At 47.3% G+C, this 13,787-nt stretch overlaps 1 protein-coding gene across 2 annotated transcripts in view; it reads right to left on the bottom strand.

The window, feature by feature from the left end:
- Positions 1-13,787, bottom strand: part of Nde1 (nudE neurodevelopment protein 1) — a 34,245-nt gene extending 20,458 nt beyond the window's left edge. For both annotated transcript variants that reach the window (XM_004652288.2, XM_045161843.1), the window contains exons 1-3: positions 13,732-13,787; positions 1,251-1,375; positions 149-302 (exon numbers count right to left, since the gene is read on the bottom strand). In XM_004652288.2, coding sequence (XP_004652345.2) covers positions 149-302; positions 1,251-1,333 — 237 coding nt within the window. In that variant the 5' untranslated portion in view covers positions 1,334-1,375; positions 13,732-13,787. The remainder of the gene's footprint in view (positions 1-148; positions 303-1,250; positions 1,376-13,731) is intronic.

The raw sequence follows: 13,787 nt of genomic DNA on the forward strand, positions 1-13,787 counted from the left end.
CTACTTCACCCAGATTTCTTCGCACAGGGGTATAATGCCTACAACCACCACAGCCACCTGCCAGATCATCAGCGTGGAAGCGGGCCTGGCCCTCACCCCGCAAAGCTGCTCTTCCAGCCCCCCTTCCACCATGCCTCTGCCCCCTCACCTTGACGGTCTCTAGCTCCATGCGGAGGCGGTTGTTCTCCGATAGGAGGTCTCGGTTCCTGGTCTCGATCTGTTGCAGCTGAGTCTCCAGCTCAGCTTCATATTCTCGGCTTCCCTCCTGGAACTCTCGGAGCTCCTCCTGCGAATTCTCTGCCCTGCGGTGGAATTTCAAACTTCCTGAGCAATATGCTGACTATGTCCTGGGTATCGTGCTACTGAGTGGAGCCTGTGGACCATCTCTTTACTGAACTGTCATTAGTCCCAACTTATGGATAAGAAGATGCAGTTTGGTAGAGCTGGGCATGATAGCATGCAGCTATAGTTAGCACCAACGAGGCTGAGGCCCAAGATAAGCCTGGGCTATAAGTGCCAAGTGCCAAGCCCATGACACGCGCACTCACACACACTCCGAGATACAGGCGCTAAAAAACGCTGTTTCTGGATTTTAAAATTTGTCAGAGTCTATTTTGCTAGGCACAGAGAAAGCTTCTCCCACAGAAGATCTGACCAGATCCAGCATTTATGAACAGATTCAAGACCTTTCTAGAACACAGATGGAAAGCAGAATGGTTAGGAGCCTCAGTCTGCAGCTCAAACCCCAGCTCTGCTCCTTACAGCTATGGCCTTAGGCAGGTTATCTGACTTTTTCTGAAACCCAGGGTCCTCCTCTGCAGAATGGTGTGATAACAACTTCTTCCTGGGTGAGATTTTCCCCAGGGAAACACACAGTAGGCCTGTAAGGAATAGCTTCAGGGCTGGGGTGACAGCTCAGTAAGTAAAATACTTGCCTTGTAATCATGAGGACCTGAGGTTGATCCCCAGTACCCGCGTGAAAGTGCTGGGCACGGTGGCATGTGTCTATAACCCTAGTGCCAGGGAGTTAGAGACAGAAGGATGTCTGGGGCTCACTGGCCAGCCCGTTTAGCCTGATTGATGACTCCGGGCCAGTGAAAGACCTTATGCCTGAGGATGACATCTGAGGCTGTCCTCTGGCCTCCCACATGTGTGCACACAAGTGTACCCACACACCCCAACATGCACAAAGCAACAAATGGCTTCTGCTGTTCTGAGAGCAAGCGGCAAGGGAGCTCAACAGGACTGACCTCTGCTTGTAGGTCATGGCCAGATCTTTCCAATAGTTTGCTTCTTCTTCCTCAGAGCTGAAAGTCTTTCCCAAGTCCTCCATTGTGAAAATGGGTAGCAGGTCACTCTTTGTGCGGCATGGTGTCTAGGAGAAAAGGCTCTAAGATTATTACCTGTGTCTATGAAAACAGCTGATCTTTAACATAGAAACTGAAAACCCACTGGGGAGGCAGAGGTAGGAGGATCACCATGAGTTCGAGGCCAGTCTGAGACTACATAGTGAGTTTCAGGTCAGCCTGGGCTACGACAAGATTCTAGCTCAAAAAAAAAAAAAAAAAAAAACAATCATATGGGGTTTCTGCCATTTTCTTTTTGCAATTGGTGGGCAGCAGCTGAGTAAAGATGCTATGGAACCTACTGGCCCTTTGGCAGGCTATGCAGAGGACCACAGGCAGTTTGAAAATAAAGTTCTACATAGTGCTGGAAAGAAGTGACTGGAGTACTCAATCACACCTTCCAAGGCTCAGGGTCTAATGCGGAAGAGGTGGCAGAAAGAATGTAAGAGCCAAAGGAAGGGTAGGACTCCTTACAACATGCTCCTCCAGACACAAAATGGCCTGCATATCCATGTCCTCACAGTGCCTGACACTACCTACACAAGACCATCATAAGAGGAGGAAAAGATCATGACGTCAAAATAGAAGAGAGACTGATTGAGATGGGGAGGGGATATGATGGAGAATGAAATTTCAAAGGAGAAAGTGGGGGGGAGGGTATTACCATGGGATATTTTTTATAATCATGGAAAATGCACCCATTCTCCCCCCCAATAAATAAATTTATAGGATAAATAAAATTCACTTGGAAGCACAAAAGGCCTCAGATAGTCAAAATATCCTCAGCAAAAGGAATACCTCTGGTGGTTCAAGATATACTACAAAGCCATAGTAAAAAAAAAAAAAAAAAAAAGAAAAAGAAAAAAGAAAAGGTGTAACTCTTTTTTTTTAATTTTTATTTATTTATTTGAGAGCGACAAACACAGAGAGAAAGACAGGTTGAGGGAGAGAGAGAGAATGGGCGCACCAGGGCTTCCAGCCTCTGCAAACGAACTCCAGACGCATGCGCCCCCTTGTGCATCTGGCTAACGTGGGTCCTGGGGAACCGAGCCTCGAACCGGGGTCCTTAGGCTTCACAGGCAAGCGCTTAACCGCTAAGCCATCTCTCCAACCCAAAAAGGTGTAACTCTTAATAAGGGGAGTGGGGAAACAGTCCAGGCAGGAGTGCTCTGTACATGATGGAGAAAGCCTAATCCTAAAACCATAGGCTGTGGCTGGTAAATCCCGGTGCTAGAACTGGGTTACCTCCTACAGTGAGCTGTTGGTTACAGGGGCCCATGAGGTCCCCCAAAATAATGCAGGCCATTGCCAAGGCACTTGGTTACCCACCAGATCATAAATGGTAAGACCCTACTGCTGAAGGCTGCACAGCTGCAGTCAGAGGCCATGGAGAGAAGGAAGTCATCTCCCTCGCTGGCCAGCAGGGACATCAGACACCAACAGGCACAGTGAGAGCAAGTGGCGGATCCTGCGACTGGCCAGACAAGAGGTGCCCACGTAAAACAGGGGCACACAAGCTACGGGGGTAATCGACTGCTCTCTGACCGGATATGAGGCCCACAAAGTGGGAGGGAATTCATACCTGGTACTGAGAACCAAGTCAGAAGGTCATAGACTCTAGAAAGAGAAGCTCCCACTGTTCTTTGGCTAAGGTAGGAAGGTATGCCCATTGTGGTAGTTTGAATTGATGTTCCTACACAGATTCAGGAGGGTTTTTTATTTTATCTATTTTTATTTTTATTTATTTATTGAGAGCGACAGAGAGAGAAAGAGGCAGAGTGAGAGAGAGATAGAGAGAATGGGTGCACCAGGGCTTCCAGCCACTGCAGACGAACTCCAGACGCGTGTACCCCCTTGTGCATCTGGCTAATGTGGGTCCTGGGGAATGGAACCCTAGGACCTTTGGCTTTGCAGGCAAACACCTTAACCGCTAAGCCATTCCTCCAGCCCATCAGGAGAGTTTTTTTAAAAAATATTTTATTTTTTTTTATTTGAGAGAGAGAGAAGGAAATAGGCAGGGCGAGGGAGAGAGAGAGAGAGAGAGAGAGAGAGAGAGAGAGAGAGAGAATGGGCATGCCAGGGTCTCCAGCCACTGCAAATAAACTCCAGATGTGTGTGTCCCCTTGTGCATCTGGCTTATGTGGGTGCTGGGGAATTGAGCCTGAGTCCTTTGGGTTTGCAGGCAAGCATCTTAACCACTAAACCATTTCTCCAGCCCAGATTGAGGAGGTTTACTTATGCTGGTAACTTGGTATCACAGTGGGCAGATCCTAGGGTCAGCCCTAACGTGTGGGGGTGGATTTGGAATTCTAGACAAAGGCTATGCAGAGTGCCAGAGCGTTGCTGGAGCTCTGCCTCGTGTTCCTGAAGTGTGCTTGCTGGCCTGGGGTGCTGGTGGTGGCTTTTTCTCTCTCTGCTTGGATCTGTGAAATGGGGGCCAATTTCTTCTGCCATTATGGAGCCTCCCCAGGATCTATAAGCTTCAAATAAATTCCTTTCCTCCAGAACGGTCTGACTTGGAAGTTCATCCCAGCAACTGAAGCTGACTGCTCCACCCACCAAAAAGGTTTTTAAATGACTATGCTTTTTCCAGCTTGATCCATATTGTTCTTGGTTGGAAAAATCTGCTTTTTTTTTTTTACAGATGGCGGCAAATTCTGGGGAGACCCAAGATCTATCAGTACAAGAAAAGAAAGCTGCATGCCTAGCACACGACCAGCCATCTCTATGACATCTGCCAGGTCCCAGGAGATACTGTGGAGGAAGAGGTGGGTTAAACACAAGTGATGCTCTCACTGCTAGTCTGAGCACCTGCTCCAGGTAGATAGCGTTAGACAACAAGGAGACCCAACATTCATCAAAGCAGAAAATCAGAGGCAGCTGAGAGCTCTGTACTAAAGGAGACTGATAACACATTCTCCAAGGCTCAGAGAGTATTGCAGAAGAGAGGGCAGAAAGATTGTAAGGGCCACAGAATGAGAAGAAGTTGTCTTGAGGCACTGTCCCCACGCACACACTAACTGGTTTCATCTTGACCACACTGAATACTGATAACCCCACTCAGGAGGGTCCTCAGTGGGATGGAGCAGGGGAGAGAAAATATAAGAGTGAAACCTGATGGAAATTTGACTAACATGCAATATGTTCATACAGTAAAGTTCCAAAATTAATCCATTAAAAAAAATGAAATAGGGCTGGAGAGATGGCTTAGTGTTTAAGCGCTTGCCTGTGAAGCCTGAGGACCCCAGTTCAAGGCTCAATTCCCCAGGACCCACGTTAGCCAGATGCACAAGGGGGCACATGTGTCTGGAGTTTGTTTGCAGTGGCTGGAGGCCCTGGTGTACCCATTCTCTCTCTCTCTCTCTCTCTCACTCTGCCTCTTTCTCTCTCTGTTGCTCTCAAATAAATAAATTAAAATAAACAATAAATTAAAATAAATCAATAAAATAGGCCAGTGTGTTTGCTCATGCCTTTAATCCCAGCACTCAGGAGGCAGAGGTAGGAGTCTGATGCCAGCCTAGGGCTACAGAATGAGTTCCAGGTCAGCCTGGGTTAGAGGGAGACTCTACCTTGAAAATAAATGAATAAATAAATAAACAAACAAACAAAAGCAGCTGTGGGATGGGGAGATGGCTCAGAGATTAAAGGCACTTGCTTACAAAGCCTGACCACCTAGGTTTGACTCCCCAGTATTCACATAAACCCAGATGTACAAAGTGATACATATGTCTGTTTACAGTTGCAATAGGCCCTGGGGTACCCATACTTCCTCCCCCATCCTTCTCCTCCCTCCCTCTCTCTTTCTCTGCTCTCAAATAAATAAAAATTAAAATTAAAAATTAAAATGCAGCCTACCCACTTGTTATAGGCCATGGCTCAGTATAGAGACATGCATATCTCCCTCCACAGACATTTACTGAGCACTTAGTACATAGGACCTCAAGACCCAAATAGGACATTTAGGGAGTCAAGAAGGGTTTCCCAGGAGAAGTGACGCATATGGCCTGTGGGTTAGGAAAAAATCAGTTTAGCAATGCGTGCCTATAATCCTAGCACTGAGGCAACAGAATCTCACATTTAAGGCCTGTCTCAGAACAAAAGGGGGGGAGGGGCGCTGGAGAGATGGCTTAGTGGTTAAGCGCTTGCCTGTGAAGCCTAAGGACCCTGGCTCGAGGCTCAATTCCCCAGGACCCACGTTAGCCAGATGCACAAGGGGCACACATGTATGGAGTTCGTTTGCAATGGCTGGAGTCCCTAAGCGCACCCATTCTCTCTCTCTCCCTCTTTCTCTCTGTCACTGTCAAATAAATTAAAACTAAAATTAAAAAAAAATAGGAACGCAAAGGGATGAGGGCAGGGGGCAGGGGACAAGTGGCCAAGGCTGTGGGGAAGCTGAGTAAGTCTGGAAGGCTGAGAATTGAGTGGGGAGGAAGTGAGGCAGATACAAATACAGTGGCTATATATACCAGCATGGTGGCTCATGCCTACAATCCCAGAACTTGGAGGCTGAGGTAGAAGGACTGCTTTGAGCTTGAAGCCAGCCTGGGGCTAGAGTGACTTTCGGGTCAGCAGGCAGCCTGGGCTAGAGTGAGACCCTGCAGGACCCTAAGAAAGAAGGAAGGAAGGGAAAGAGTGTGACTTGATCCCCAGCACTCAAGTAAAAAGCGCAAGGTATGTTGGCGCATGCCTGTGACTCCAGTGCTGAGATGAGCAGAGACAGGAGGATCACTAAGTAGGGCTCACCCATCAGCCAGTATCTCCCAGAAACAGGGATTTCCAAGTCCAAAGGGAGATTGTGTTTCAGGGAAATAAGGCAGAAGATTGATAGAGGAAGACACCTGGCGTATTTCTCTCACCTCCATACTACACACATACAATGAGATACAAATCATTAGGCTCTTCTCTCCTCCGAAGTTTTCTATCTTCTCTAACTCAGAGAAAACCTTCCGTTTCCTCACTCCTCCAACAGCTTCTCTGAAACGTTGACTGAGGCACAGAAACTGGACGTAGCTGAAAGTAGATGACCCCTCCCCATGTCACCATGATGTCACAGGGAAGATCCTGCCTGAGATTGAAGAGGCCAAGCCAAACGCTTATAGCCCTGACTGGCTTGGGACTCTCGGACCCTTGATTTTCCTGTCTCAGCCTTCCAAGTGCTGGGGTTGTTGGTGCGCACCACCCTACCCAGCAGAAGAGAGCTTCTTAAAACAGTCACCTAGGCTGGTGAGATGTAAAAAACAGGCCCGGGCTGGAGAGATGGCTTAGCGGGTAAGCGCTTGCCTGTGAAGCCTAAGGACCCCGGTTCGAGGCTCGGTTCCCCAGGACCCACGTTAGCCAGATGCACAAGGGGGCGCACGCGTCTGGAGTTCGTCTGCAGTGGCTGGAAGCCCTGGCGCGCCCGTTCTCAATCTCTCTCTCTCAAATAAATAAATAAAAAATGAACAAAAAAAAATTAAAAAAAAAAACAAAACAGGCCCCTCGCGAAAGGAATGTAGAGGCAGTGTTTAGGAGAGGGTGCGCCCATCATGGAGGTGGCCCTCGTGACAGACAAGGGTCCAGTTCTGAACCTCAGGGACCACAGAGAAACTGAGCGGATACCTAGTCCTGGGTCACAGCCTGTGAAATCCTTCAAGCAACTAAAGGACAAACAACCCAGGGATGGCATTTCAGCCAAAACCCATGTGTGTTCAAAGTACTCAAGAGAAGAAAACACACACTTGATCCTAGGTGCCTCATTAGGCTATGAGACCATAATCTGCTTTTTTGGGGTAGAGTCTCACTCTAGCCCAGGCTGACCTGGATCTCACTGTAATTCTCCTACTCCCACTTTCCAAGTCCTGGAATTATTAGCCTGAGCTACCATGTCCGGCTTTGAAAACAGTCTTAAAAATATGAGCACATAATCAAAATCTAAGAGGACATAAATAAGTTATATGGAAACCTACTTTTTTGGACAATGGGACACTCAGGAGCCATAGATTGTTACGAGAAAATTTTCAGTGCCAGGGATGGGATACCTTTCAGTGAATTGTTGGCCAGGGAGGTCCCTGATATCCCAAAAACCTTACAGGCCATTACCATTCCCTCCAGGAAAAGATGGTAAGACCCTATTGCTGAAGACTCCACATACTTGGGCTGCAAGGTCACTGAGAAAGCCTGCTGGAGCTGAGCTGAAAAACTCCTCCATGTAGACCAGCTGACAGGAAGCTGGAAAAAACTATACTGCATGCAGTTCAATGGAAGAGAGAGAAATCACCAATAAAGATACTCAACAGTCGACACTTCAAGCCTTATATTTGGCCAGCCAGGCCAAATGAGCCAACGGGTGTAATAGTGGCACGTCTGTCATGGTGGAAACCAACCACTCTCTAATTTGACTGGAGGCCCACTCCATGGGAGGGAATATATCACTGATAATGAAAACCTACAACAGGGGTAATCATGAGCCTGAGGTGTGTAACATCTCTTGGTGTCTGGCTAAATATATATACTGTGCTCACCAAACTGCCCAGTAAGTATTTTTCTTAATGTTCATACCCATATATTAATGTTACTCTCACTTTTGATTAGAGCAGCTTCTCTTTTCAGATGGCAGTGACCTTGGGATGACTCAGAAGGCATCATGGTGCTAAAAAGAAGTGACAGAGAAGTGTTCAGCACTGAAATATCTCTATCACACCCTCCAAGGCTCAGGGTCCATTGCAGAAGAGGTGGTGGAAAGAATGTAAGAGCCAACCAAAGGAAGGGTAGGACTCCTTACAATGTGTTCCTCCAGACACAAAATGGCCTGATATCCATGACCTCACAGTGCCTGATACTACCAAATAGGAGGAAAGATTATGACATCAAAATTAAAAGAGAGACTGAGTGAGAGGGAGAGAGGATATGATGGAGAGTGGAGTTTCAAAGGGGAAAGTGGGGGAAGGGGAGAGGGAATTAACATGGGATATTGTTTATGTAAGTTGTCAATTAAAAAAAACCACATTTTAAAAAGTGAGCCAGGTGTGGTGGCACATGCCTTCCAGGTATTGGGAGGCAGAGGTAGGAGGATCAGTGTGAGTTCAAGGCCACCCTGAGATTACATAGTGACAGGTCCAGTTCTGAACTTCAGGGACATAGCCTGAGCTAGTGAGACCCTACCCTGAAAAACAAAAAACAAACAAACAATATATATATATATATATATATATATATATAGAGAGAGAGAGAGAGAGAGAGAGAGAGAGAGAGAGATTTTCCTTTGCCACTTAACAAGGTCTAGGAAAGCTCTACTGCCCTGCTCTCTGCCAGGCAAAGCAGGCAAGATACCACAAAGGCTCCCCTCTTTCAGGGAATTTACTGAACTGTACCATCACATTTAATAAATTCTTTTCAAGGCATACTAACCTCTTTCCACTGTTCTATTCTACGGGGTAGGCAAAGCAATCACTTCTTTAGAAGTTAATGCTAGAACAGAAACAGCCTTAGCCACCTCCAGAGTGGTAGAAGCAACGAGACCCAATCAAGGAGTCTTCCTGAGCTCAAGGCCTCCCAAGAATTGCAGACAGACTGACAGAAGGTTTGGCCCTTGGTCTTTAAAAAACACCTTTATAATAAGCAGGTGTTAATGCCAGGGTTTGTCTCTGCTGTCTTAAAAATGAACGCTGGAGAAGGAGTAGCTACGCATGCCTATAATCCTAGATACTAGGGAGACTAAGGCGGGAAGATCTTAAGTTTTAGGCCAGTCTTAAGACCCTATCTCAAAAGTAAAACTGAAGAAAGGACCAGGGTGTAGTTCATGGCGGAATACTTGTGCCTGGCATGCTTAAGACCTTGGAGTCAAGCCTCAGGACTACCAAAAAAATTTAAAAAAAAAGGACACTACATCCACTTATTTCTTCTTTTTTTTTAAAAAAAAATATATTTTATTATTTATTTATTTTATTTGAGAGAGAGAAAGAGGCAGATACAGAGAGAATGGGTGCACCAGGGCATCTAGCCATGGCAAACAAACTCCAGATGCTGGCTTATGTAGGTACTGGGGAATTAAACTTGGGTTCTTTACTTCACAGGCAAGCACCTTAACCACTAAGCATCTCTCCAGCCCCACTTATTTCTGCTTAAAAACATTTCATTATCATTTTTTATTTATTTACTTGAGCGAGTGAAAGGACGAGAGAAGGAAGTAGACAGAGAGAGAGAGAGAGAGAGGGAGAAAGGGTGTACCAGGGCCTCTGGCCACTGCAGACAAACTCCAGACACATGCACCACTTTGTGCATCTGGCTTACGTGAGCCCTGGGGAATTGAACCTGGGTCCTTTGGCTTTGCAGGCAAGCAAGTGCTTTAACCACTAAGCCATCTCCCCAGCTCCCAGTTATTTCCTCTTTGAGTGGCTAACTTGCATTCTCAATTTGTAACAGTGCCATTGTGGTAGCAGTTCTGTGGACAACTCTTTGGCAGCCTCAAGTATCTATGTACAGGATACAGAGGAGAAAACACAAGGTACAAAAAGTATTTTTGCATAACTTAGTTCTATACCTCCTACTAAAATTCACTTCAGCATAAGGATTTTTGTTGTTGTTGCTGTTTGTTTTGATGTAGGATCACACTTTGCAGCTCAGGCTGGCCTTGAACTCACGGTGATCCTCCTATCTCAGCCTCCTCAGTACTACCATTAAGGGTGAGCACCACCATGTCCTGTTTTCAGCATGACTGTGTGTGTGTGTACGTGCAGGCGCAGATGAAGGCCAGAAGTCAACCTCAGGTGTCATTCCTCAGGAACATTGTCCACCTTTTATTTGACTTTATTATCACTGGTTTGTCAAGGTAGGGTCTCACTCTGGCCCAGGCTGATCTGGAATTCACTATGTAGTCTCAAACTGGCCTCAAATTCATAGTGATCCTCCTACCTCTGCCTCTCCAGCATTGTGATCAATTGTGTGTGTCACCTCACTGGGCAGAGACAATGGCGCACCAGGGCTTCTAGCCACTACAAACAAACTCCAGACACATGAGCTATTGCATGCATGTCTTTATGTGTGTATTAAAGAGTCATATTCGAGTCATTAGGCTTTGCAGGTAAGTGCCTGAACTATAAGCCATCTTTCCAGCCTTATTTTTTTATATTTTATTTTATTTTATCATTTCATTTCATTTCATTTCATTTTGAGACAGGTTCTCTCATGGGTCAGGAACTGACCAAACAGACTAGACTAGCTGGCAGGAGAGCCCCAGGGCTCCTCCTGTCTCTGCCTCTAGTGCTGGCACCAAGCCATCACACCTGTTTCTTTTTTCTTCTTCTTCCTTTTTTTAAATGTGTTCTGTGATCTCAGGTCCTTATATCAGCAAGGAACTTTACCAAGTGAGCTATCTCCCCAGCCCTCAACATGGGATTTTTGCAGGACTAAATTTACAAACGCGCGCGCGCGTGCACACACACACACACACACACACACCTCTGATTTCAAAATTCTATGCTAGGTATGGTGGTGCACGCTTTTGATCCCAGCACTTGGGAGGGCAGACGTAGGAGGATCACCGTGAGTTCGAGACCACCCTGAGACTACATAGTGAATTCCAGGTCAGCCTCTACTACAGCGAGACCCTACCTCAAGAAAAAATAAATAAATAAACAAACAAAAATGTCTAGAACAAAAAAATAGTTGTCTTTCAGCTTTCCTCTGAGGAAAGACAGGCAGCTTGGCTGGTCAGGAGCCACACACACACTTACATAGAAGGAATTAGCCCACACCCTTCTCCACACCAGTCCCACATCCTTCCCAACCCAAATAAAAGCTGAGGAGGAAGGGAGGGAAGAGAAAAGTGGCCAAGTATTCACACATGCTCCAGCAGTTCCCTACTACAATGGACTCACGGTGTACATTTCGTAGATGTGACATCATTGGGACCAAATCTATCAAGTCAGCAAGCCTGGCTTTGTCCCTTCAAAGTCTATAATGATCTACCTCCCAAAGTACGGAGGCATGCGTGGGCATGTGCACACAGTGACACCCATCATTCTCTAGCACGGAAAACTGGAGCGGCCAGTCGGCAGAGGACTGATGGGAAATTGTGACTTTCTTTTACTGTGTGTGTGTGTGTGTGTGTGTACAGGCCAGAGAACAACCACAGCGGTTGTTCCTTAAATGCTGTTTTGAGACAAGGTCTCTCACTGGCCTGGAGATGGCCAAGTAGGTTAGATTTCAAGCTGTAAACCCCAGGGATCCTCCTATCTCCACCTCCCCAGCACCGGGATTACAAGCATGCATGCAGCATTTTCTTAAAATTTTATTTATTTATTTGAGATGACAGACAGAGAGAGAAAGAGGCAGAGAGAGAATGGGCGCTCCAGGGCTTCCAGCCACTACAAATGAACTCCAGACACGTGCGCCCCCTTGTGCATCTGGCTAACGTGGGTCCTGGGGAATCGAGCCTTGAACCGGGGTCCTTAAGCTTCACAGGCAGGGGCTTAACCGCTAAGCCATCTCTCCAGCCCACCCCTTTTTATATGGGTTCTGGGGATTGACCTCAGGCAAACTGCAACTGAGCTATCTGGTGATGTTGCTAAGAAGAAATGCATGTACAAATGTAAAGGAGAGCTTTTGATGTGTTACTCAGATCTCTTCTCTCTCAACACGGATAGAAAGGGGGATGGAAGACATTCCACCACAGAGATAGAGCAGACACTGAGACTGAATAACTGTACATGACACACCTCTTTACAACAGAACTTTTTTTGAAAAGAAAAGTTTTACATTAAGTATATGGCGCTTTGGAAATTTTTTAAAGGTTCTACTTGGCAGACTGGGATGTAGCTTAGGGGTATGAGTGCTTGCCTAGCATGCACAAGCCCCCCTCCCCCCCCCCCCAGTTCAATCTTTGGTACTGGAAAGAAGGAAACAAAAGAGAAAAGCTTATCCTTGAGCAATAATCACAACAAAAATAGAATAGCTATTGTTCCAAGATAATTCTATTCTACTGAACCAAGATGCCAGGACACTCTTGCCTGCCGTGGCTTCCTCACCTCCAAGCCTTTCAATTAGCTCTTGAACACCCACTAAGAGCTAAGCCATGCAAAGCTCATCCATCGATAATACTAGATGCACACAGGGCGAGCTGCACGTATAAATTTGCTGTACCCAGGCAGGCTCATGTCAGCAAATTACCTCTCGAGGAAAGGAAGTGTAATCTCACCGGGAAAGGAGTGTAATCTTGCTGGACTTACAAATTCTAAAGCAAAAGAACACACTTTCTAATCAAAAATAACATCCTAACAGAACCAGCCAAGTCAGGAAAACTATTATCTAAACGGGATAAAATATACAATCAGAGGCACCTAAGACGTCAAGGCATAGGTCATGGATATCTAATCCCACATAAAAGACACATGAGAGGAAAGACTTAAGTTTCAAAACTGGTTAAATACCAGTGTGGCTGGAAGCTAGGGGTGCAGAGTGGTCAGATAACCAGAGGCTTAGTGGGTAGCTGGTATCAGATTATACTTCAAAGAACCCCAAAATGCCTGGAGCACACAGAAACAATACTAGCATAGAAAATGACAAACCTCCGCCCAGATGCTAGGCTTAGGCCCTTTCTTCAGCAGGGAAGTTAAAAGGGTCACTGAATAAAAGCAGGGGGTGGGGTGGGGGAAATGCACGACCTGGTACAAATTCAGGACAAAGAAAAGAGACACTTCCTAAGATGACTTGGAGGCCAAAAAGTCGCATCCCCAAAGTGGTGTCAAAGTGATGGCGGGGTGGCCCAGAACCTCAGGGAGGCAGGTATGCCCCCTCCACCCCCACCACCCCCCACCAACCAACATTCACCCTTTATCCCAACCTGCCTCAAAAGTGCTGTCTGAAATCTGAACCGTCCTGCAGCAGAGGCGAGGGGAGGAGGCGGCTCCAAGCAGGATCCCGCAGGGAGGGAGGTGCACCCGAGGGGGAGGTTTGGGGAAAGAAGCCGCAGCCCTGGAGGGGCGGGGGCAGCCGGTGGCCAAGTGGGCGGGATAGTGCCGGAGGCAAAGGAACAAGAGGACGTGGGGACGTCGGAGGAAAGGGCAATCTGGAAGAGTGGGTGACTGAGGAAGGAGGCAGTATGAGTGAAGTGACACGCAGCTGGGCAACTAGGTTTGGGGACAAGAAGGGCATGAGCATAAGGAACTACGGAGAGGGGAACGGCAGAAAGAGGAATAGAGTCGGCAAACGCAGGATGCGCGGGATGGAAAAAGCAGAAAGTTGGGCAGAAGGCTCCGGGAACCTGTGCAAGCAGGGGGCGAAGGGCGAGCGGGGACGCCTGCGCCGCGGTGGGACGGGGGTCCCGAGAGGGCGCCCCCGGGGCCCGGGCTCACGGTGATGAAACCCGGCGGTCCCTGCAACCCAGGGGCCGGCCGCAGCTCCAACTTACCGGGCACGGGCGGCGAAGACGAGCGCGGGCGCGGGCGAGGGCGCCTGGGAGCCCCG

Source organism: Jaculus jaculus, chromosome 11 (assembly GCF_020740685.1).
Source record: "Jaculus jaculus isolate mJacJac1 chromosome 11, mJacJac1.mat.Y.cur, whole genome shotgun sequence".
Lineage (NCBI taxonomy): Eukaryota > Metazoa > Chordata > Mammalia > Rodentia > Dipodidae > Jaculus > Jaculus jaculus.